We start from the raw sequence: 22,761 nt of genomic DNA on the forward strand, positions 1-22,761 counted from the left end.
CAGTATTCACTGCAGAAACAAACACTTCCGTCAGTGCGTTTCCATGGCACAACTAGATTGGATTAAGAGTTTGGGATGCACCGAACATTCGGCCACCGAAAAAGTTCGGCCGAAAATGGCAAAATAAGTCATTTTCGGTTTCGGCCCGAAACAGTTAAAAAGCCGAACAACATTACCGAAAATTGGCGAACTAAATGACACTAAGGAAATATGTTTTTAAAAGAGCTGCTGTAAACCAGGAAATGGCAGTAAAGAGAGACGTAACCGTGTATGCGAGTCCACGTCTCTTTGTGAGCGCGCAGCAGGAGCAGTTTGGTGCGTACATGAAAATGTGGGAGCATTTTTTCAAACTGGATGAAACACGGCGCAGACAGTGCAATGCTTTATGCAGCATAAAGTTAAAACGCTCGTCCAAGACTAATGTTTAATCACCATAGAAACACAAAAGCCTTGCGCGAGCGAAGCAGCGATTCACCCGGTGAAACTCTGTGACAGTGTGACAGTTGGTAATGGTGTCATTCACAGTGACACCTCGCCGGTGAGGGCCGCCACGCAAAAAAAAACTTTAGTTTGACAGCTAAAATGATAACCGGAGATATCCTGTCCTTTAGCGCTGTTGGGGGAAAGGCTCCTACGGTCTGAATGCATTTCTCGAGCCTGAATACACAGAGCCATGTCGGCAAACTGACAGCGCGACTAAAGCTGGGAACACACCGCATTGGCCGCCTGCGGCGGTTGGCCGCGTGAATGCAGGAGGTTCGCCGCTTGGTCATATTGGGCCATGTTCACCGCAGTCGCCGCCGCGGCCAACCGCAGCCTCATCGTAGGCAGCGGTTGGCCGCGTGACAGCAGGAGGCTCGCCGCTTGATCATATTGGGCCATATATTCCTGACGCCGACGCCGAGATCAGACCCGTCACACTTACGGTGCAACAACAACAATAACATGGTCCAGCTGTGCCAAAAAATACAGATGTAGGTTCACTGTGTAACCAGCGGCAGTCTTGTCACAAATATCATTAAAACAGCCTGAACACGCACCCCGATCTCAAATACACACACATTAACAGCAATTCAGCAACATACTAAACACATTAACAACAGCAGTGTGTGCTCAGCGGCTAAAATAAAGGCAAACATCAGCCTACCTGAAAGTGAAAGTGTGCCGGCTGACGGAGGACAACACCGGTTCTTCGCTGCACTATATTGGAATTCCACACGGACACCGCCGTCAAGTTTGGGTTCATATTATCCTCAGGAGCAGCACACAGCTTGGTGAGTTTCACTATGCTAACCGGCGCTACCTTGGCTAAAGTACAACCAACAGCTAAACAGATGCAAAATAGCCTACACATATTTGCAGAATGTATTGGAAGCCCGATGTCCTCACTCCACACGCCCACCTCGTCTTGCAGACCACCGCCACCGGGCAATCTCAACGCTGATTGGCTGTGGAGGCGCGGTGCCGGCGGCGCTGCAGAAAAAGATGAAAAATTTCATCTTTTTCTGCAGCGCCGTGCTCGCCGCACAAGCCTTCGATTCACGCTCCTTCGATGACACAATTTCTATGCGCCGCTAATGGCCGCGCTCCCGATTCACGCGCCTCTCATGAGGCGCGGCCACGCGCCGCGCAAGCCCCCGCCGCCGGCCGCTGGACGCCGATTATTGGGTGGACGCGCGGCCACGCGCTAGTACATTGACTTTGTATGTAATCTCGCCGCGCGGCCAGTGCGGTGTGTTCCCAGCTTAAGTCCAGCGAGCCGCCTCCCCGTTAGTTTCAGTCTACAGACGAAAAAGTTACAATAACCTCCTAAGCATGGACATCGTTTAAAGCCTCTCATTGTTATGATAAGGGCTTTGATGCAAATTCTGAAGTCTGAACATTATGGTGGGAGCTGTGGTGCAGTTTTTTTAGAGCAACTCAACCTGCACGGCACTGCAAAAAATTAAAAAAGGCAATAAGTCGATCTTTTTGTAGATCCATCCTCATATAAGTCAAGGTAAAAATCAGTGAGTGGTTCACAAATTAATTCCTAGTAAAATATCAATTTTACTCTTAGATTTGAAGGTTTTACTGTTTATTTAGGGTTGGTTTTTAGTTGTAGGCTATGTTTGAGTTCATGTATGCAATGTTGAAATAATTGACTAAATAATAAACAAAACTGCAAAAGCCTCTTTCGGTATTCGGTTTCGGCCAAGAATTTTCATTTCGGTGCATCCAATTAAGACATATACCGAACTAGACACTCGAACAGACCGTGTCACTTGTCTGAGTATACATGGCCTTTCAGGAATTGGATAAATGTCCGATGCATGGCTGTCTCCACTATGTTAGGTGGCGCTGTAGCCCTTTCAACAAGTGGTTATAGAGCCACGTCAGGTTCCCTTCCAGCAATAACCCTTCTATTTTTTGTCATCTCCTTATTATTTACTATCTATGCTCCTTCCACTTCCTTGTGAAATCCTCCGCAGGGATTCTCGAGCAAGCGCAGAACGAGAACTCCGATATCCGATGCAGAGAGAATGCCGACTATGAACGAGTTATCTAGGTGTTCTTATCCGACTTTGCTTGTCCGTTAATGTGCCGATTTGTGTGCGAAGTAGATCGGATAAAGGGGTTTACATGCATTTTACAAGTCCTGTTGAAGTCGTTTATTTACCCGATTATGAGTCTGCATGTAAACGCACTGAGTGTCTGGAGACACACATGGGATAGAGAGAATGGAAAAATAACACAAACGCTGCCAGAGCCTCTTCACGAATGCACCTTTGCTGCATTATTTACAGCACTATTTTTTATTTTGATCTTGATATGATGGGCAGACATCTTAAGCTGAAGACGCCAAACACTCCTCACAGGCATCGCATTGCAAAAAGACCTGTTTGTTGATCATGAGTCCAAAAAAAGAGAGAAGCTAATTAGTATGGATTTCTGGATTAGAAAAAAAGAACATAATAGACTAAACATGTAAAAACATTTTCTACGACCAGAAATACCTCAAGAATGACAACATATCAACTATGTACAAAAACATCAACAATATATTTATAATATATATATTTTTTTTAATCTTCTATACCCACTAAAATATACCAAAAGAAGCAGCTATTGGTCAATCTGAGGAACTCGTTCACCAACATGTTTTTTTTAAAACAGTTTAAATATCCTTCAGCTGTAAATGTGAAAACTCAAAAAAAAAAGGAAAATAAAAATAAAAGAGAGACACGTAAATAAATTTAAAAAATATAACCCGACAAAAGTCCTGTGTGCCATTTTGGAATACTGCAGAGTGTGAGGAGGTAAGCCACTTCAACCAGCTTCTCCAGTGGATAAGAGTTTTGTTCAAGGATCAATTGTCTTTGACCGTCCAACAGAGAATTTTCCAAAGTTATTTTCATTTTCAGTTCGTCATCCACCTGCGTCCACAAATATTCAGACACAGTTCCATGACATCTGATGTGTAGGCCACAGACAAAAAAAATAGAATGGCACTTTTTTTTTTCTTTTCTTTTTTTTCCCCCAAAATGTAGCAACCCATGGACAAACTCCTTTTGGGTGAATTAGAGGGTAGAGGGGACACAGTCTGGACTCGGGCGGGAGGGGACAGTGGGTTTAGCAGCCTTCTTGTTTGTCAAGAGTTTGTTTCACAGTTGAATTCAATAATCCACCCAGTCTAGAGCACAAACTTGGCAATATATATATACAGTATATAAACTACAATCAAGAGAGACATGGGAGGTGTACATCCTTAAATACAAAAAAGTGTCTTCTGGCATCCGTGTGTGGACTTTGCTGTAGTGTGTGTGCTTGTGGTGGCGTATTGATGAAGAAAAATAAGGTCCTGAGATATGCACTGAATGGGCTTCTGTAGAGAGAGTGATACAAGTGTGTGATCTATATATAAAAATGACAACGAAAAAACAAAAATATATTTAAATCTATAGCATCGACATGTTTGCGGAGAAGGGGGGATGGGCGGTGTCTGTGTGTACAGTATGTTAGGAGGGACTGGACCGCGGTAGGGCCAGTATTCGTCCGTTGGTCTTTCCCCCGTTCATGTGTGTGAAGGGGATGTGATGCTCCTCGTAACTGCCCCTCAGGCCCATGGAAGAGGCCTCGTCCCTGTCCGAACACTGCTCCCTCTGGCTGTAGGACGACGGGTCTAGAGGGATGCTCTCCATGTTGTCCATGTCCAGGTCAAAGTCCTCGGTCTCGGGCGGCTTGTTCTCCTCACTGTAGAAGAAGGACATCTCCTGGAAGGACGGATGCAGGTCCTCGCGCAGCATCTCAATGATCTCCTGGAAGTGGGGACGCATCTTGGGGTTGTACTGCCAGCACATGGACATCAGGTTGTGTCTAGAGAGGGAGGATACAGGGAGCAGTTAGAATCTGATCATGATAGCTAAGTGTTTCGTTCGCCATAGTTACTTCTTTCTTTCATAACATGCTTATTTCTCGTTAATAATTTTACAGAGTTGTACCTCTGTTTTGGTTAAGAATACTTTATTAAATTAAACTTAAAAGGATGAAGGCTGGCATACACTATATTCCTTTGGACTAATCGTGTGAATACAGGAAATCTTCACATTTGAGGAGCAGGAACCAGAGGTCTGTTGCTATTTATGCTTACAATTATGCCTTTAATAATTCATCAATTATAAACATTATATTTTTACATTTGTGGTTTTAAAGCCTCCTGCCTTACATCTCTTATGTTTCAGTTCATAGCTAACTCTTGTACTCACATTCTGTCGGCACAGTTGTCCGGCCGGTCCAGGAAGCCTCCGTCCATGACAAACTTGAGGACCTGCTCGTTGGACAGGCCCTGATACGGCTGCTCTGCCAGCGTGCTGACCTCCCACAGCACAACCCCAAAGGACCTGGCAAACAAGCGGAAGGGAGACAACAGTTAGAATGAGGACAGAACAATTAAGACACCAGTCAGAGTAAGTGAATAAGTAGGCCAAGGGCAAAGAAGGCTGCTGCTGGTAAACAAAGCAGGATGATCTCATATTTTAATATTTATACTGTGTTTACTGTTTGTTTGTTTGCCTGGTCTGGTTTTGTGACCTTTGTTTTTCTGTAGAGACAAATTTAATGGAAATAATTAGCTTTAGGAAGATGTGTTTGTTGTATGTAAGATGATACTTGTATTATTTATTGCCCTCTACGAACCCTTATTTATTAACATCCATGTTTTAAAGCTACTCCAGTTTGTCCTCCTGGTTAAGATACTGCGCGACACAAAGTTATGCCACCGACTCAAACACACACGGAGCTTAAACCAGAGCCGTCACTGACCAGCAGTCTGAATTAGCTGTGAACACTCCGTCCTTCAGAGACTCCGGTGCCATCCACCGGACTGGCAGCAGGCCCTTCCCTCCCTTCCTGTAGTAGTCCGTCTCGTAGATGTCTCTGGTCATACCAAAGTCTGGGAAGAAAAATAAGATTTTCAAATGTAAAAAAAATTTAATTACATTGCCCAAGTTAGTAAAAAAAACACACTTGTGCTTCATCTGCTTTTGAATTACATCTAGTAATCTTTTTTTTATTCAGTATGTAATGTGTTGGGTTATCTTTTTTACCTCGTGAAGCACCGCACACAACAACTGTTTCATGTTGAAGACGGTGAGTAGTAAACACATCTTATTTGACTTGAATGCTGTTTTAGAGGTTAGTCCTTGTCTGCGTTTTGTGGAGTTATGTAATGTTTGATTAGAAATGCAGAATAAATATATGGTTAAAAATGGCAGCTACATCTACACTCAAAGCCGCTGAGGGGCTGCATAGATAGGATCATAACTTATGTATTCAGTACACACAGCCTGCAACATGTCTAGTGAAATAAACAGCCCAAATTAGGTTGTCAATCATTGATGCAGCGAAAACACATTTCTCCACAATGCCAATCTTATTTACAAATACATCAGCATTTTCCTGACAGTCAAAATTGATTACTCTTCCATCTTGCCTCACCCAGTATTGAACACAGGACAAGATTACAGCAAAAATATAAAAACTACTAACAAAATGAAATCAACCTTGGCTTAAAAATGCTTCCCATGTGGGCACTCATTTCAAATCCAATCTACTCTCACATCAATGTACTGTATGTACCAGCATGCAATGGTGTTTGCCACAGTGTCTTTAAACACTACCACTAGGGGTAACCAAAGTCAGATTTATTATTTTGCATAGGCTGATTTTATTCATCTGTTCTTATTTAAATTTTATTAAAAACTTTTAGATCAAGCATCTACTGAAATACGATAAAAACAAACATAAAGCTTTTAATCCATGTCATTTTATAATTAAAAAGTTCTTATTATTATTAAACATTTCCTGAGTAGCAAATAATTGCCGCACATGCCGACCAACAAAAGCCCTTTCATGCCCGTTACACTTACCTCCTATTTTGACGGTGAGATCGTGAGCTACCATGCAATTTCTGGCTGCCAGGTCTCTGTGGACAAACTTCTTGGCGTTAAGGTAAGCCATGCCGTCTGCGATCTCACCCGCCATTTGGATCATCTCCTTCAGAGTGGGAGGTGGACGCCCGGGGTTGTTCTGAGGGACATAAGACGGATTCTTTTCAATTTAAATTGCTCTGCCATGTTTTCAGCTGACTTCAGCGCTGACCTTTAATGTTCTCTGTCAACATCCAAGAACTCAAGCATTCCTCCTCTTGCTCTAGACCAACTGCCATCTATACACACACGTCAGAAGATGCCACACTACAAGCAATTTGCAAACATATCAATATGGAATTGAATTTGCACAGTGGTTAATTGGCTAAAAGATGTACTTAGTGTGAATTATTGTGTGTCTGAAACCACATGAATAGATCAATATCGGGCCGCACAGCCCATTGTCTAATTCAATTACATTTGGCAAATATGATTTAGTTTAGATTCTACAACAAACTGGCTGAGGAGAGAAAAAAAACAGAAGTCACTCAACGATTCCTTATTGTGTTAACTGACACTGACAGATAACCTTTAAAATGGATGAATTTAAATAGTTTTTTGTGGTTGTGGTATTTGTACATCTGTGCTGAGCCTGCGTCCCAGACACAAGTTGGGGAACCACTGGGCTTTCACATGTAGAGTAAGCTTATTCTATTGTAAAATCTATTTCCCATGCATCAGAAATTTGCATACTGATAAGAGAAATACAACTACGTACTACTGTTCTACCATTTTTTTCTACATAAAATGCAGAAGTGAAAAGAAGAAGTACATGGCAGAAGATATATTGGTATAGTAGTATTTCTGCAAGTAGACCAAACTAACAGTTACACCCAACCCAAAACAAATATGAGCATAATTCATTCAGGGGCAAGTGCTACAATCTCATTACCTCAGCGTCAGGTCTCAGAGAGCGCAGGAAGCTCTTCAGGTCTCCGTGGGTCATCAGCTCCATCACAACCAGTGTGGGCTGGCCTTTAGACACAACGCCCAGAAGACGCACCTGGGACACAAGAACAATGTTTTTGTTTTTAAATGTAATTATAGTCAGTGTGGTTGGTGGTAATACTGTAATACTGTATAAAAGTGATGACAGAACTCCTGTAAATGATGGAGGCAATTTTATCAAATAAAGAACCCGTCAAAAAAGGACTTGCTATTTAGACGCGCTCATACCATAGACTGTATATAAAAGAGGATCATACTCGCTATGCGTCACGTGACATCCTATTCTCAGAAGGGATAATTAGAAAGAGAAGATGGCCAACCCAAACAAGTCGGTTCCCCAAATAATGCAACTGCTGTGTCTGCTGCATTGCATATATATGAATGAAGCCTCAAATAATCTACAAGTAAATGACATGCAGTGATTTTGTATGTTTCGTTCACTTAGTTGGAATGTAGGTTGTGTTGAGTTACATTGTGATGTGTTCAAGAGCTGTTAGGTAAAAAATTAAATTTGGTGTTGTAGGTAACTTCTTCGTCATTAGTTCAATGTAATTCTGCAAAATGTATGTAAGGCGAGAACTTAAAACGAAAAGGCTACAGTTGAAGTTTATTACCCGAGGATACGTCGTTCCGGGGGAGAATTTGGGGAAGGTTTAAAGGAATCAAAAATTGGATAGCGCCCAATTCTAAAAGTCTTGATTTTATTATGTGTCATGACAACTGGTCCAGTCAGGGCAAGGTGATACTGCTGCCCTTTTCACAGCTATATGTAGGAGAGGTCTGCTATTTTCACGTGATGGGGACGTTAAGTGCTTACTATTCTAAATCAGCACTGTGTCGAAACTATTAAAAACATACCGGTGGGTGTTCAGCGATTCACACCCTACCTTGCACTTTTACTAACTAATAGCAAAATGCCATGTGTTTATGTGCAAGACAAGCTTGGGGTTTTCCATAAGGTGTCGTCTGTCCTTACCACATGGTGGCAGGTGAAGGCCTTCATGACGGAGGCTTCGTTCAGGAACTCGATTCTCTCCCTCAGACTGGCCGATTCGTTGACCGTCTTCACCGCCACGTGTGAGTCGCCCTCGCCCTTGATGATGTCCTTGGCGATGCCCTCGTAGACCATGCCAAAGGAGCCCTGACCCAGTTCCCTCAAGATTTGGATCTTGTCTCTGCCCACCTCCCACTCGTCCTCCTCGTACACTGCAAGAACAACATAACACAAGCAGTTTTATAACGACCGAGTTCACACACACATACGCACAAGACAGCAGGTTAGTGAATGAGGTCAGATTTCTCCCCTTTTCTCCAGCATCTTTCCAGGATTGGTCTTATTTTTTCACCTGAATTAAAAAGGTGTACCAAGTGATCTCCAGCATACTTTTTGCGAACGTTTTTTATGTGTATACTAACCACAGCAATATTTGACATACAAATTCTGGATTACAATCGCTTAGTATGCCTTTAAATTCTGAAAGAAACCTTGTTAGTTTTACACGATGCAGCTGGAAGGGGATTTTGGTGTTTATCCTTCTTCCCTTAGAGCATTTCAACTAAGTGAATGAGCAAACAAGCTAAGTTTTTCCTCCAAGTGCCAAATGTTTATTTGTGGAAATCCAATCAGACTTTATTATGTACACTTATACTTACACTTATGTCAAATAATAAAAGCTCTCCCAAGAAAAATAGAAGAGTCTTCAGAAAATAGGTTACTGCTTATCACAACTATAGATCCTTTACTTACCGTCCATAGCACTCAGGTACTCTGGGTTTGAAGAGGCGTAGATGGGACCACTTGGCCCTTGAGTTTGACTATAAAAAAAAGAAAAAAAACATTTATTAAAAACACTGACAAAATCTGAAATGAGTGACAGCATTGAAAAGGAAAGTGATAAAGGCGTACTTCTTCTTGAACATGAAGAGTCCGCCCATGCCCACAATCAGCAGCAGGATGATGCAGATGACCGGTCCGATGACGATCTTGACTATGTGGAGAGGATCGCCTGTTGAATACAGACACGCAGACGGTGAGTCACAATTCAGTTGAAAGAACAAAAACAAGCTCTTATGAAGCCCACACATTACACTGCAGCTAGGATCAATATGCTGCTCCGTGGACATAATTAGCTTCAAGTAGCAGCTCTTCAGTCTTGTGGTATAATGGTCAAGAGGGCCGAGTCGTACGAGGCGCCTGCATGTTTTTCATGCATAATATTCTGCTTTTACAATCATTTACATAATTTCTCTGCTGGATGTTTGACAGCACTTGGATCACTACATAGATAAGACACAAGATATTACAAAATTTTAAATAGTAGCACATTTACAACTACATTAAGGGTGTAGTCATCAATACACTTGAGTGGACACACAATAAACATTATTGACGCTGTTTTTCTTATTAATTCATTAATTCTCCTACTGAACTAAGATTGAGTCTCACGTTCTGATTCTGAGCACGTTTCGAGTTTCAGGAAAATAATTGAAAGTGAAGTGTCCTCAAACCACTAAACCACGCATTTTGCATACTAATTATTATCATTGACGCACACCATTTTTACCAACCAAATGGACATTTAGGAGCTACTCAAAGCTTGCAAAAGAATTGTGCGCGGAGTTGAAACTCTAGATTAAGAAATATTAAATATAAGGGAAAACGTTTAGACGTCTATTAGCGATGTTTAATTTGCAGTAGCACCATTTCCTGTTAGAATAAAATGGTCAATTGGGTTGATATTTTTGTATGGAAATAGTATGCTGTGTTGATTTGGGATATGGCCTGGTTTCTTCTTGGCAAACAGAGACTTACTTGCGTCCTGGACATAAAAGAACGTGGGCTCGGTCCAGGATCCGTTCCCGGCCAGCGAGGTGGCGCGGATCCTCACGGTGTAGTTCCCAGGATGCATCACTTTCAGCTTGCAGCCACGGGTCACTTTGTACATGTTCCTCGACACGCAGTATTGATGCTCCTGTAGTGAAAAACAAATGCAGAGGATGTTCAGGTGGTGGATAACAAACAACAAACAACTTCCTATGGCAAAAGCTGCTCCATGATTTCTTACTTTAAATTCACATTTAACAATTTAAAATCTTTTTTAAATTTTTTTTCATCTGTTGTGTTAGAACCTGTTTTTTTGTGTTGTGTTTTTTAATGCATCCACTGTGGAAGCATCAAGTTGTCTTCATTGTCTGTAGCGTCAGCCAGACGTTTCGTTTTCCATAGCAACTAAAACATTGTGCAACGCTGAAATTACATCTCCATTAAGTTTGATAACCAAATCCCATTAGTCAAGTACCAGGTATTACTTTGTATTTATATGTCTGTGCGGCATGTCTCCTTTTAAGATGGAGAAATTGAATTTAAAGCTCAGTAAAATTGTCTTTCATTCACGGCCCGAGCTGCTGTGTTTAATGAAAAGGGGGAAATAAAAAAAGTTCTTTCAGGAGTACAAATCAGTCTGTGTGTGTTATGTGTGGTGGTGAACTTACAGTGAACTCATGTACTCCGTAAACCAACCATTCAAGTAACAACAACAACTACAGCACTAAAAAGGTATAAAAGATGTGTTTCTTCACCTCTGTGTCCCCTAGTCTCTTGTAGTTGACCTCATAGAGGATTATCATGCCATTAGGGGAAACCGGCTCCTGCCACGAGATGTGCACTGAGTTCTCTGTCACCTCGTAACCAATGGGACCCCCGATGTCATCAGCTTTGTCTGTGGTAAAGCAAAGTCATGTGGTTTATACAAATCCGATTTCTATTTGTTAAATCTCTTTATCTCCTCTCTGTCAAAACAAATGCAAATATCACAGTTCCTACATATTTTCCATTTCTAAAATCCCATACTTTTCCAGACTCAAATTTCCAGACTTCTCTATAGATTTTTTTCAGTCCATATTTGACATCAGGAATACACATAGTAAGATGCTTATATTATTACAATAAATAGTTTTTAAATCTAACTTATTTCTCAGCGCAAACGCAAGTGAAAACTAAAAGGTTCATTTGTATTTCCACACCTTTCCCGACAGAAGTTAATGAGTCTCGCAACGCCTGAAATGTATGCTTCAGTCATCTCTATGGTAACCCGAATCCATCCTTCAGCCAGCCTGTTTAGTTGCAAATCATCTGACCATGTATAGTGTTAGATATCTGGTTTTAAATTTTGATTTTTTATATAACAGTTTAGAAACACAATTTTGTTTCCATACACACGTTTCCTTTTTTTCATACTTATTGAGACCTGGAAATTACTCTAATTAAATGTGATACTTTTCCATACTGTGTAGGAACCCTGAAATATGCCAAAGAGAAACAATAGAAGAGCTATCAGGGCCTTCTCACCTTCCGGCATGGTGCGGGCGCTGACGTACGCGGCCATGCCGCAGCGGCCCGGGTCGGTGGGGTGGTTGCAGGCGTGGATCTCGATCTGGTAGCTGGTGAAGTGTCTGAGGCTGGAGATGACAGTGGACTCTGCTGCGTGCACGGTGACCACTATCTTGGTGCTTTCAAAGTTGTCCTCGTCTTCTTCGTCCTCCCCGGGGGCGCCTGTGCCCTGGGGCATGCTGGGGGCCGTGGTGAGGAAGGGGTGCGTTCGGTTGGCTATGCCCATCACAGAGCGCCGCTGTCTTGTGCGTCTAGACAAAGGCACATTTCAAAAGAGGTTTATATAATGCATAAGATACATAGAAGAAACAAATTGTAAAAAAATAAAAATAAAGATAATACGTAATTCCGGCGCCTTCACACTGTGCGTGGGCGATGAAGGAGCCCGGGTTTGACCTTCTCCCTTGCTATTTTTTCATTTGTTACATTATTTCTGTCACATTAGCGTGTATAACACAGTGCAACACTTTGAATGCTTTCAAGGTGACAGTATCTAAAAATGTGTGGCCATATTTATCCCCACACCTTCTTATGAGAGCAAGCATAACCCAGTTCTTATTCAGGGACCCATTCTTAATTTAGTTAACTGTAAAATAGGTCAGTGGTAGAATGTATCTTTAAATATATTTTTACGTTTCTTCTATTTGTCCTTAATGCAACTGAAATGTGTATGGCTCTGAATGGTTTTAGCTGAATGCCTAAGTACTCTAGTTGCATTTAAATAAAATGTAGTAGAACTTATGTTGAACTAGAGGTTGAGTTTGAAAATATGAAAACAAAGACATGAAAAGCCTCTCTGATCTGGTCCAACTCGACTCAAACCTTACAGAACAATTCTCTTCAGGACAACGTTCATGAATAATGAATATAAAAAAACATTTATTTTTCCATTCAATATTGAAAAAGACAACTCTGTTGTCTTACTTGATCTCAAAGACTTCGTTGTGGAGATAATTCTCAAAGGTTTTGCGGTACTCTGAATCCTCTTTCTCCTTCTTGAGCTCCTTGTCAGTTTTGGGGCAGGCGCAGCACCGCGTCCCCTGGCCGTGGTCCTCTGTCTGGTTCCACTTCTGCTCCTCGTCACTGTCCACCTGAGTAGGAACCCGCGACGGCAACTTCATCCCTAGTAAAGTCGAAAGAAAAACAGCAAAAAAAAAACATACAATCAGACAGAATGTGAAGACAGGTGCGACACACATAATGCAAAAATATCCCCGTTCACACCCTCCCACCCATAGTCCTTGGGGGCATGTCTGTCATTGCAGTCCCCAGGTCATCACACTATATCTGGTGGAGATGAATGCCCGGTGACACGCCCTCCCGGCATACTGCCATCTCTCTGGATGTGTGGGAGTATGAGGGGAGTTTTGAAAGAGGAAAGCAATCGACTTTGGTGCGACTGTGACAGGAATAATTCCACCAAGATACATTTGTCTGAACTTTGTCTGAACCCGAGCTGGAGTGAGAGGAAAATACTGACTGTTTAAGGGCCAGGTTTAACATAATACCCAAAAACTAAAGATTTTCTTTTATAAGAACTTGATTGTTTTTTTGTCCAGTGGGTCAACATGAGGATTGTCCCTTTTAGCGATGACGGTTCAATTCACAAAGGGGTCACTGTGCTTCAAATGCACATACACATAAAACCAACGGATATAATACTTTTCTGTTGCACTTTCCTGTCCAAAATACAGACACCATGGACACTGTGCCTTAGACACACTGCAGATGTCATGTGGATTTTTTTCCTACCCCAGTTTTGGAAATATTAATAATGTTTTCATTTAATTAAAAAATGACATGCCACTTAGTGGGTAGAAGAAATTCAGTTTGGCCTTTTAAAGCTAACTAAACATTTATGTAATCCTGATCCTAAAAATTATGACTTTTAAGAGTTATTTCAGACTTAATAATGTTTTATGAACATTCTATGTACAGTACTTAATTAGAGAAGAGAAGGGGCCTTAAAATTGTTTTTGTTGTTTAGTACATTGTGTGCATTGATATACTGTATCTATATTTGGAAAATAAAAAGTTTAAAGAAGGAGATCAAGGAGAAACACATAAGAGAGATTTATGGGAGCAGACTGGTGCTACACTTTGAAGCTTTTGAGCCTTTGAGTGAAAAGAACTCTTCTGCTAATGGAGAGACCAAAGAAATGTCTTTCTCCATCCCGCTCGCACACACACAGACACACGCATAACCACAAACACAGCACACCAAGCAATATGACAACCACACAAAACAATGTGGCTCACCCTTCTGACAGTAGTCAAACTTGTAGAGCTCGCTGGCTTCCTTCTGGCGCTGGCAGAAGACCAGGTAGTGAGTGATGTTTCCGTTGGGGTCATTCGGAGGTCTCCACTTGAGGATGATCTGGGAGGACGAGTTGGACGAGGAAATGGGGTCCAGTGGGACTGAAGGTTCTGGGGAGACATCACAGATATACGGCTTAATAACAAAAACACCTCTTCAAAATCGTAATAAAACACAACATATTATTATTTTCATGAAAGAAGGATTTACGGCTGGATTGTTGTATAAGGCTGCATTAATTTTATCGAGGTTTTACTTATAAACTGGCAATGGATCTGTATGTGGTCATGTGACATTAACCAACTCAAGAAAAATAAATATACATGACATATGCAAGTGGGGCAGATGTTTTCAATAACACTTTGAACTGCTGCCTGAATAATGAAATGTCTTCGTCCATGTTTAAAAAAAATATATTGCCGGTTTATCAAACCATAGGCTTAATGTCTTTGTAATCAATTAAGAATAAACAATGTACTTTTATTGATCATGATAACGCAGTGCATGTTTATCCGGTTTATTATAACTTTGTGACAATATCTAATGAAATAAAAAATGAAATCCTTCATTTTAAACAAAGGCGTCATGATTAGCACATTTCTACAGATGACTCATTGGGATTTATCAGAGATAGCAGAGGAGAAGTGCTGTTTCAATCTAATTTGCATTTTGTGTCACAGAACAAATAATGAAACACGGTTACTGGCAGGGCGTTGCTCTGTGACCAACAGCTGCCTGCTCTGAGTATTTGCAGTTTAGTTTTTAGTTTAGTTGTTACACAACTTGATATTTGTCTTTCCCTTGTTTAAGTGAAACCTGTGATCTTAACACTCTTGAGTCGATACTTGCACATTTGAGTAATTTCTAAATGAGAAATTCACAAGTTTATGAAGACCAAAAAAAATAATGTGTACCATTTGCAGACTAGGCAGCAACAGAACAAGTCTTGTTTTGTATTTGGAAGATATTTTGGAGCAATTTTTAAAACTAATTGCATGTGTTATCTACTCGCGCCTCTAGTTCTCACAGCTTTTGCCTTCTCATTGGTCTGTATCGCGGTTTCCAGAGTGGCTTTGGCAGATTTAGTTAGTTTCAGTGTTAATCTGTGGTTTAGACGTTCAGTTTCAGTTCTAGTTTTGGCAGGTGTCGGGTTTTGTATATTTTCAAGGTTGCTTTATTTCAGGTTCAGGATTTCAAAACGTTTTTTTTTATTTTTTTATATCAGTTGATACTCGTCGACAGGTTTATTTAACATGTATATTTTTTTGTTTTTGGTTGGAGTTTAGAGTAATAACCCTGCATACCAAGTTCTGTGTGATGCATGAGCGAAATCTGCATATTAATTCATGCAGGGCTGTACAGTGCGACAGTTCTGATCGCATTTGCTACTGGAATTGATCACGTGCGATGATGAATACAAGTCCACTCGCACTAGTGCTAATGAGCAGATGCACAACACTGCTTAGAGGGCTCTTCAATAACTATCTCCAAATGCGGGTAAATGTAGTCTTTGGCTGGTGAAAGATGTGCGCTCTGGATCTGTGCTTGTGCGGCGATATAACCGGAAGGAGACGGCTCTTTACATTACCGCAGTTAAGTTAGCGCGTGTGCAAGCAGAACATTTCCTGTGCGCCTTCACATTAAAAGCCTGTTACTAGCCAAACATGAGTTGACTTTTATTCTGAAGCCGGTAAAACAGGAAGTTAGCGCTTCAGCTTGCAGTGCTCTAGCTACAAAGGCAACTCATTCAGCTGCAGAGAGTTTGAAATAAGCCACTGAAGAACTACTCTCAGCACATTCACAACAACCAATTTAATTTATCCTAAATTTTACCAATATGTATACTTATTCATTTAACAAGCTATGTTTAATGTTTTAAAGTTTGGTTTTAATTAACAGAAGGACATTTTCTATTTTTGTTATTATTATTAATATAATAATTATATATACAAAAAAATATATAGATACAGATATTATTTTTATATTCTTATGGGGAGAAATAATTCTGAATCAGCAAAAAATTGCAATTGGCAGGTTAGATTCTTTTGTCTAAATTGCAATCAGTGCAACCCTATTAATTTTTCTACAATTATTACTGCACACACTAGGATATAATATTAATTGTGAATCTCAAATTAGACCAAGATGACAGCCTCAAAGGTAATTAGAGCGAAATGCAAGGGTTAAGGTTATGCAAGTTTTCGAACATACTTTCTGTGCTACCAAATTTATTTTTGTGCTACTGATATTTTTGGCTTGCTAGCACCAGTGCTACCACCTAAAAAAATAAGCGTACAGCCCTGCCTTAGTACATTTCCAAGTTGCAAAACATACTGCATGGCAATGCATTTTTTCCTATTCTTGGTTCAATCCTTCTTAGTGAAAACTGATATAACAGCACCAACGCAAGAGTCATAATAAACATGAGTCAGTGTGCGATTTGCAAAAGCACGATGGGGACAAGTGCTTGTTGTTGGTGAGAATTAAACGCAGATGAAAATGTCTTTGGTGGCTACATTATCATTGTTTCAGGACAGATTCCTTCCTGTTATGCATCTTAACCTGTTTAGTGATCTTTGATTAGCATCTACTTCTGGTGAGCTGATAAAGTGAGTCTTCTGAGCTGCAAGTACATAAAGAGGTTACCAGCGATGTGTGGTGTGAACACTGACTGGCATCGCCGTATATCTGAACATCTGGTGAGTCATTTTTTGAGTGTATAGATTAGATATTTAGAGTGGGAGGCAAAATAACAGGCACTTGTCTTTACCTCAGGTGAAGTAGGACAATACAGCGACAAAAAATAATGAAAGGTTTAACGTGTTGATATTTATACTTCATAAAAAAAGGTGTGTGTGATGAGGAGACAAGATGGGAGGAGAGGAGAGGTGCGTGTGAATGTCAGACTGAACCCAGACTGAAGGAGACACAGATTCTAGCTTCGTTTTCACCGTGGGATTATTTTGTCCCTGTTTTTACGAGAATGAAAGACACTGGTCCGACCGCATTGTCAGACTAAGTTTCATCAGCAAACAGCTTATTAATAATGACAGCTTTGCGTTTCTGACGACGGCGGCTGCTTAGACTGTCAAAGAGCAGGAACTTGGAGCAGTTGCCAGACGGATAGAAAACAAGACTCCTTTGACAGGGCCGGCTGACTGGCTGATGCATCTCTGCTGGAAGCCCATTCAGTGTGAGCGAGGCATGTCATGTTTGATGCGCTTTATTGGGAAGGAAATGAACACATTGTGTAAAAGGAAGCTGGTTATACAGGACATCGTGACTGTCACAGACCCAAACTGCACCGTGGGTGGCAGAGAACAATTTAGTGCGGGGGAAGAGATTATGATTGCTGCGTGACAGACTGATGCAGACACCTTGCACGAGGGAGAGCCCTGTCGTTAGGAGGCCCCCACAGGCCAATCGGCCCATCTGTCTTCCTCTTCCCTGTTCTTGTGCCAAGGACATATTGGCAGCCGCCAGACCGACACACACACAACACTGATGCCACTAGTCAATGATAGTAACACCATAAGAAATGTGGATACTAGACAGGCCTAAAAATAGATGAAATCTTGAAGAAGAAAGGAAATGGGAACTTAACGACCCGTAACTTTGAACTTCTAACACCTGAAGTTTTATTAACCAGTAAGGCTTTGATATGAGGGCCTACCTTGTGTTTTTTATGTTTTTTACAAACCCAACATTTTTGAATAATTGAAAAATCAAGACAAAAGTCAAAATTTACAGATAAACCCGTCTAAAAAAACTCCTGCCACCTCTGTTATTCCTGGTACTGGCTTTCTACATGAAGAAACGCACAGTGTTAAGTTACTGCTAATGCAAACTGAGTATTTCCTACATCTGCAGCTTGGCAGGGAAAGAAGAGGACAGAAAGCTTGCAATTTGCATTACTTCTAAGTATGAATAAAGCTTTAAAGTAACGATAAAGGCAATATTCAGAGAACATTTGGGTCAACCAATTTAATATGACACTTGAAATATCATCACCATAAGGTGTTGCTAGACAACGCTCGAAATATGATTAGACCCTGGATGACAGCAATTTCGTGGGTTTGCCCTGCATTCTGCCTTGGTAATCTTTTATTTCAGACTACCTCACCTGTTGCATTTGAAAAAGTTGTACAAATACTAATACTGAACACTAATTTGTTTTAAAATATAGTTAAATGTTTAAAAGTTTGGTTTTCAATTAATGTAAGGAAAGTTCTAAGAATTGTTATGTGTGAATGATAATTTTTAGGGGGAAAAATAAATTGGAATCGGCAGGTTAGACTCTTAACAAAAAATCGGCAATCGGGACCGGCCGAGAAAATAGCGATCGGTGCACCCCTAATTTGAACTACGCCAAGGGGATACTTTTCTCTGAGGAACCAGTAGATAAACACAAATGTAAATTCAGTCTTACTGCTGGCGTTGGTGCGAACATAGATGATCTTGCTCTTGGCTCCGTGGACCTGGTGTTCGTCGGAGGCTGACAGCTGTGTTTTCACCATGATGGCATACTGTGTCCAGGGCTTGAGAGGCAGGATGAGGTGACCCGGTTCAGACTGCTCTTTGTCCCCCTCAGTGGCTCGCCGCGGAGGGTCCACGTCAGCGATCACCCAGCTGTTGGAGCCGCAGGCGTCCTGCCCGTCAAACTCGGTTACGTTCTGAAAAGGTCTATTTTGGGAGAGAAAACAATAGCAACACACCAAAGACAATTTTGTTTTATGTTGGCCCCTAAATTGTGTTTCAACTTGAGAAGGTTATTGAGTTTCAGTTTGGTGTTTTGAAATCTATCATTGTATTTATCTGCCCGAACTGCTTTTTCCATGTGTGGGTGAGGGAAAACCGCTAGCATTACTTTTATATTAATTGAATGAATCACATTACCACTATCTACTAGATCTAACTGATGTATAAGTTTCTATTCAGCCCTAAACTTTAAGCAGCTGAAAAAATATAATTGCCTGAGTCAGACATCCAAGGCTGAAAGATTTACTTACGCTTCTTTGTAGAAAACCATGAAGCCCAGCAAGTCTCTGAAGTCTGGAGGCCAGAATGCTTCCCACTTCACCATTATTTTATCGCTCATGGTTCGGACCGTGGTGAACTTCAACTCATGGTTCTCACCTGGGAAGAGACACGAATCCATCAAAAGCAATAAACAATAGCAACATTTTAAAGTTTTGTGAACATTTTTGAACGTTTTTCAATATCTTTTAGAGGGAGTATAAAAACCTTCAGATGTCAAAGAGCATTCACCAACTTTCACCTAATCAATTACTTTAAGTTGATCAGGATACGGTATAACCATATTACTGGCCAAACCTACTTCATATTGTTGACGTTTTTGTTTAGGGTCATTTTTTGTGCCATTCTTACAGAAAATAAAGCGATAATAGGAAAAATGGGAGGGGGAGATGAAGAAAAGGATCTTTCCACATCTCAAACAGGGGAAAGTTACAATTCACGGTATTATCCCTTAAGTACAGCGGTGCCCCCGTATTTGAATTCTCTATGACCCCTTTAACTCGACAAAAACCTTATTAGCCCCCAGATTAGCCCGGCTTTGTGCATCTGGGTGACTCAATTAGCTCAGGCACATACCAGATTGCTGATGTGACCTTCAAATCCGGCCTGGGGCTTTTGTTGTAGAGGACTGAGCGAATACGTAAAAACAATTAGAGAAAAAGCTACCAAAACCCAACGTAGAAAAAAAAAAATTAAGAAGGCAGGGAAACGGGGTGGAGGGAGGGAAGAAAACGGGGTACAATGTTTATTACAATGTTTTGTTTTGTGAATTTAAAATAAAAAACAATTGTTCACAAAAAAAAAGGAAAAAATAAGGCAATCTGCGCAAAACAGGGCTGAAACACTGGCAGCAGCATTATGCACCATCGATTAAATGAGCAGCCAGGGTTGAAAAGAAAGTATTTTTACGTCATTTTCACTTTTCGCTTAAAATTTTTTTTCTCATATGACAATTTTGTTGTAAACATAATCAGTGGGGGCAGGAACCAAATTAGACCGGACACATTTTGGACCGAAACCCACTCAGAAACTGAAGCATACCGTTCCCTTCCATCTTCATATCTTATGACAATCTACTAAAGGAAAACACATCTAAAAACATTTACTCTGTCTTCATCTACATACTAGAAGTACAATGAACTAATCCCTTAACTTAAATCAACATGTTTTGGATGGAAAGAACACTCGTATCACTGCGTGTTATTGCTGCTTTGCTCTGTTTGTTGTTCCTGTGTCAGTAAAAGCTTTCTGCAGGGACACATCTGCAAACATACAAGGACAGGAAATGACCATCATAACAATAACTACGAATATGTTTGCGCCTGGGTACCGGGGACGATTCTTTTTTTTAGTTGCCATAGAAACTCCTACAACGGCCACTGTCATGTCTTCAGAGGCGGTGTTTCTTACATGAGGCCTGGTCTCCGTTGGTCTTGGAGGCGATGTCGTTCTTGACTTGCCGGTGTTTGGTCCCCGTCACAACCTCCATCGTGCGGATCCCGGACATGCAGAGTTTGGAGTTGTAGTGGAAAAACATGCGTCCCTGGAGGATGGTCAGATTGTGTTTGGACCAATCCCAGAGCTGCCTCAGATTCTGGTTATCCAGGGCATAGAACGAGTAGTTCCTGGAAAAGAAACCACAACAAACATTTTAATGGCAGATTTGACAATTGGACGATTTGAGTAGAAAAGTATTACAGCGCTGTTAGACTGCAAATTGCATCATATCCCCTTTGCCATTTCTAATGTAAGCCATTGTTCTACCAGTGTCTTCCACCTCATTTGAATGAAACCTCATATATGATTTAGGACAGTCTAGCCAAAAACAAGTTACCACAGAGAGACATTTCTGAAAAGGTCAGTCCTTCCGCTTTTAACTTATAATTACAGGAGGCGGCACTGACATGGCCACGAGGAGATGGGCTTAGAAGTCTGAGTCTCACCCGATTTCCTGTTCTTCTCCACGAATAACACGGAGTTTGCGGAAAAACGAGAGGGATACGAGGGCGTAGGAACGCCGCACTGTCAGGTAGCCAGTGATCTCCTCCAGCTGGCCCAGACTGGCCTCCAGTTCAGCTGCAATGTTGTCTACAGAAGAAAAACAAAAACAAAACAAAAAGCCCAAGCTTTGAAGGGATTCTGCAACAGCCTCAGTACAAAAAGCTCCAAGACAGCTACAGCAAACTGTTTCTTTGCCGTTTGCGTTTCCTACTTTAGGTGCATTTATTTCTTTATATGAAAAAACTGAATAATAAAAAACCCTATTTAGGGAGACAAATAAGCTATTTTCTCTTTGATTGACTATTGCATTATTTAAAGCAAATAAAAAATCAAATACTCATCGTAATCATCTCAACACAAGCTGAGGCGAACCCTTAAAATGTGTTTGCATTTGCATGTTTGCAGTTATCTTTTTTATTTTGTTTACATTTATGTCTTGTTATTTAAATTGTTGCATTTTAAATTGCATCTTATTTCATTCTAACCTATGTTGTCATTGGTTCGACTGTACGTTCTTTTGACAACAATTCCTTGCTTTTGTATAACCTCTCTTTGTTGTTCTGGTCTGTTGATCTGTTGTATGCTGTTATCTTACTCAACCGAAAAAAGGAAAAAAAAGAAATCCCCTGTTACTCACTTCCTCCCCGCAGGTTAATAACCAGACTCCCGTTGAGCACGGTACAGCCCCTCAGAGCCTGGGCAGCTGTGACAGAGTCTACAGTTTTCAGACCCATGCAGACCTTGGGACAAAGCCCTGCACAGGGAGTGCAGTTCAGCCTGAAGAAAAAAGGGGAAAAAAATGGTTAGAAAAATATATCAAGAAAAACTGCGCATGATAACAATGGGTGTTGATGCTACAAATTCATGGCATCAGGATTCTGCTCAACATACCCTAAATACTAGAAACGCACCACCAACATATCGTCAATTTGTCAGTAAACAGCTTCTTATTTACACATCCGGCCAATAAATGATTCACATCAAAGCTTGGTTTCCATTTAACTATGTACAGCGATTTTCACGGATGATTATTACTGTTGGACAACTGTGAACAGCTGACCTTTCAATGTGGACTTTCGTTGGCTATTGTAGGCTGTGGAGAGGACATGGAAACTCCGATCGGCTCATGTAAGGTCTCAATCAAACATTAGCCACCCACCTAATCACTGCTGTTATGTACACAGCGTAATGTGGCAGGGTTGTGTACACACAACATAGATGTTTATTAAACAGTCTGACAGCATACGATTATTCAATATAATGGTGAAAGTTGAATAGCTTAACAATGAGCTGAAGTCTCTGTAAATCATAATTAGGAGCAACAACTTTCACTAAAAGGTTGTCATATGATCTATTCATATAAAGAATATTGATTATAGCTGCTTTAAATTAGTTCTTCGCTGCACTGTATGCATGACAAACACACTGTAAAAATGGTTTCAAACGAGCTGAAAATGAACTGAACCCAGTCCTTCACCTTAACAACCAAGCTTACGTAATGTTTTCATAACAAGTCTCTTCTCATAACAGATATATGGTCATGGATTTGTGTGCCAACTATATTAACCTATTTCCTGAACAGCCATGTGTGCAATCCCCAC

The 22,761-nt window shown here is 40.9% G+C and overlaps 1 protein-coding gene across 1 annotated transcript in view; it reads right to left on the bottom strand.

Annotated features, from left to right (window-relative positions):
- Positions 1–2,763: 2,763 nt before the first annotated feature.
- Positions 2,764–22,761, bottom strand: part of insra (insulin receptor a) — a 58,244-nt gene continuing 38,246 nt past the window's right edge. Inside the window, exons 4-21 of the mRNA XM_080033895.1 lie at positions 21,798–21,937; positions 21,103–21,247; positions 20,570–20,784; positions 19,132–19,258; positions 18,552–18,805; positions 14,065–14,232; positions 12,730–12,928; positions 11,764–12,056; positions 10,995–11,134; positions 10,228–10,387; positions 9,322–9,421; positions 9,163–9,230; positions 8,392–8,621; positions 7,360–7,470; positions 6,408–6,567; positions 5,302–5,431; positions 4,746–4,880; positions 2,764–4,356 (exon numbers count right to left, since the gene is read on the bottom strand). Coding sequence (XP_079890021.1) covers positions 3,999–4,356; positions 4,746–4,880; positions 5,302–5,431; positions 6,408–6,567; positions 7,360–7,470; positions 8,392–8,621; positions 9,163–9,230; positions 9,322–9,421; positions 10,228–10,387; positions 10,995–11,134; positions 11,764–12,056; positions 12,730–12,928; positions 14,065–14,232; positions 18,552–18,805; positions 19,132–19,258; positions 20,570–20,784; positions 21,103–21,247; positions 21,798–21,937 — 3,133 coding nt within the window. The 3' untranslated portion in view covers positions 2,764–3,998. The remainder of the gene's footprint in view (positions 4,357–4,745; positions 4,881–5,301; positions 5,432–6,407; positions 6,568–7,359; positions 7,471–8,391; positions 8,622–9,162; positions 9,231–9,321; positions 9,422–10,227; positions 10,388–10,994; positions 11,135–11,763; positions 12,057–12,729; positions 12,929–14,064; positions 14,233–18,551; positions 18,806–19,131; positions 19,259–20,569; positions 20,785–21,102; positions 21,248–21,797; positions 21,938–22,761) is intronic.

Source organism: Ammodytes marinus, assembly GCF_949987685.1.
Source record: "Ammodytes marinus genome assembly, chromosome: 9".
Lineage (NCBI taxonomy): Eukaryota > Metazoa > Chordata > Actinopteri > Uranoscopiformes > Ammodytidae > Ammodytes > Ammodytes marinus.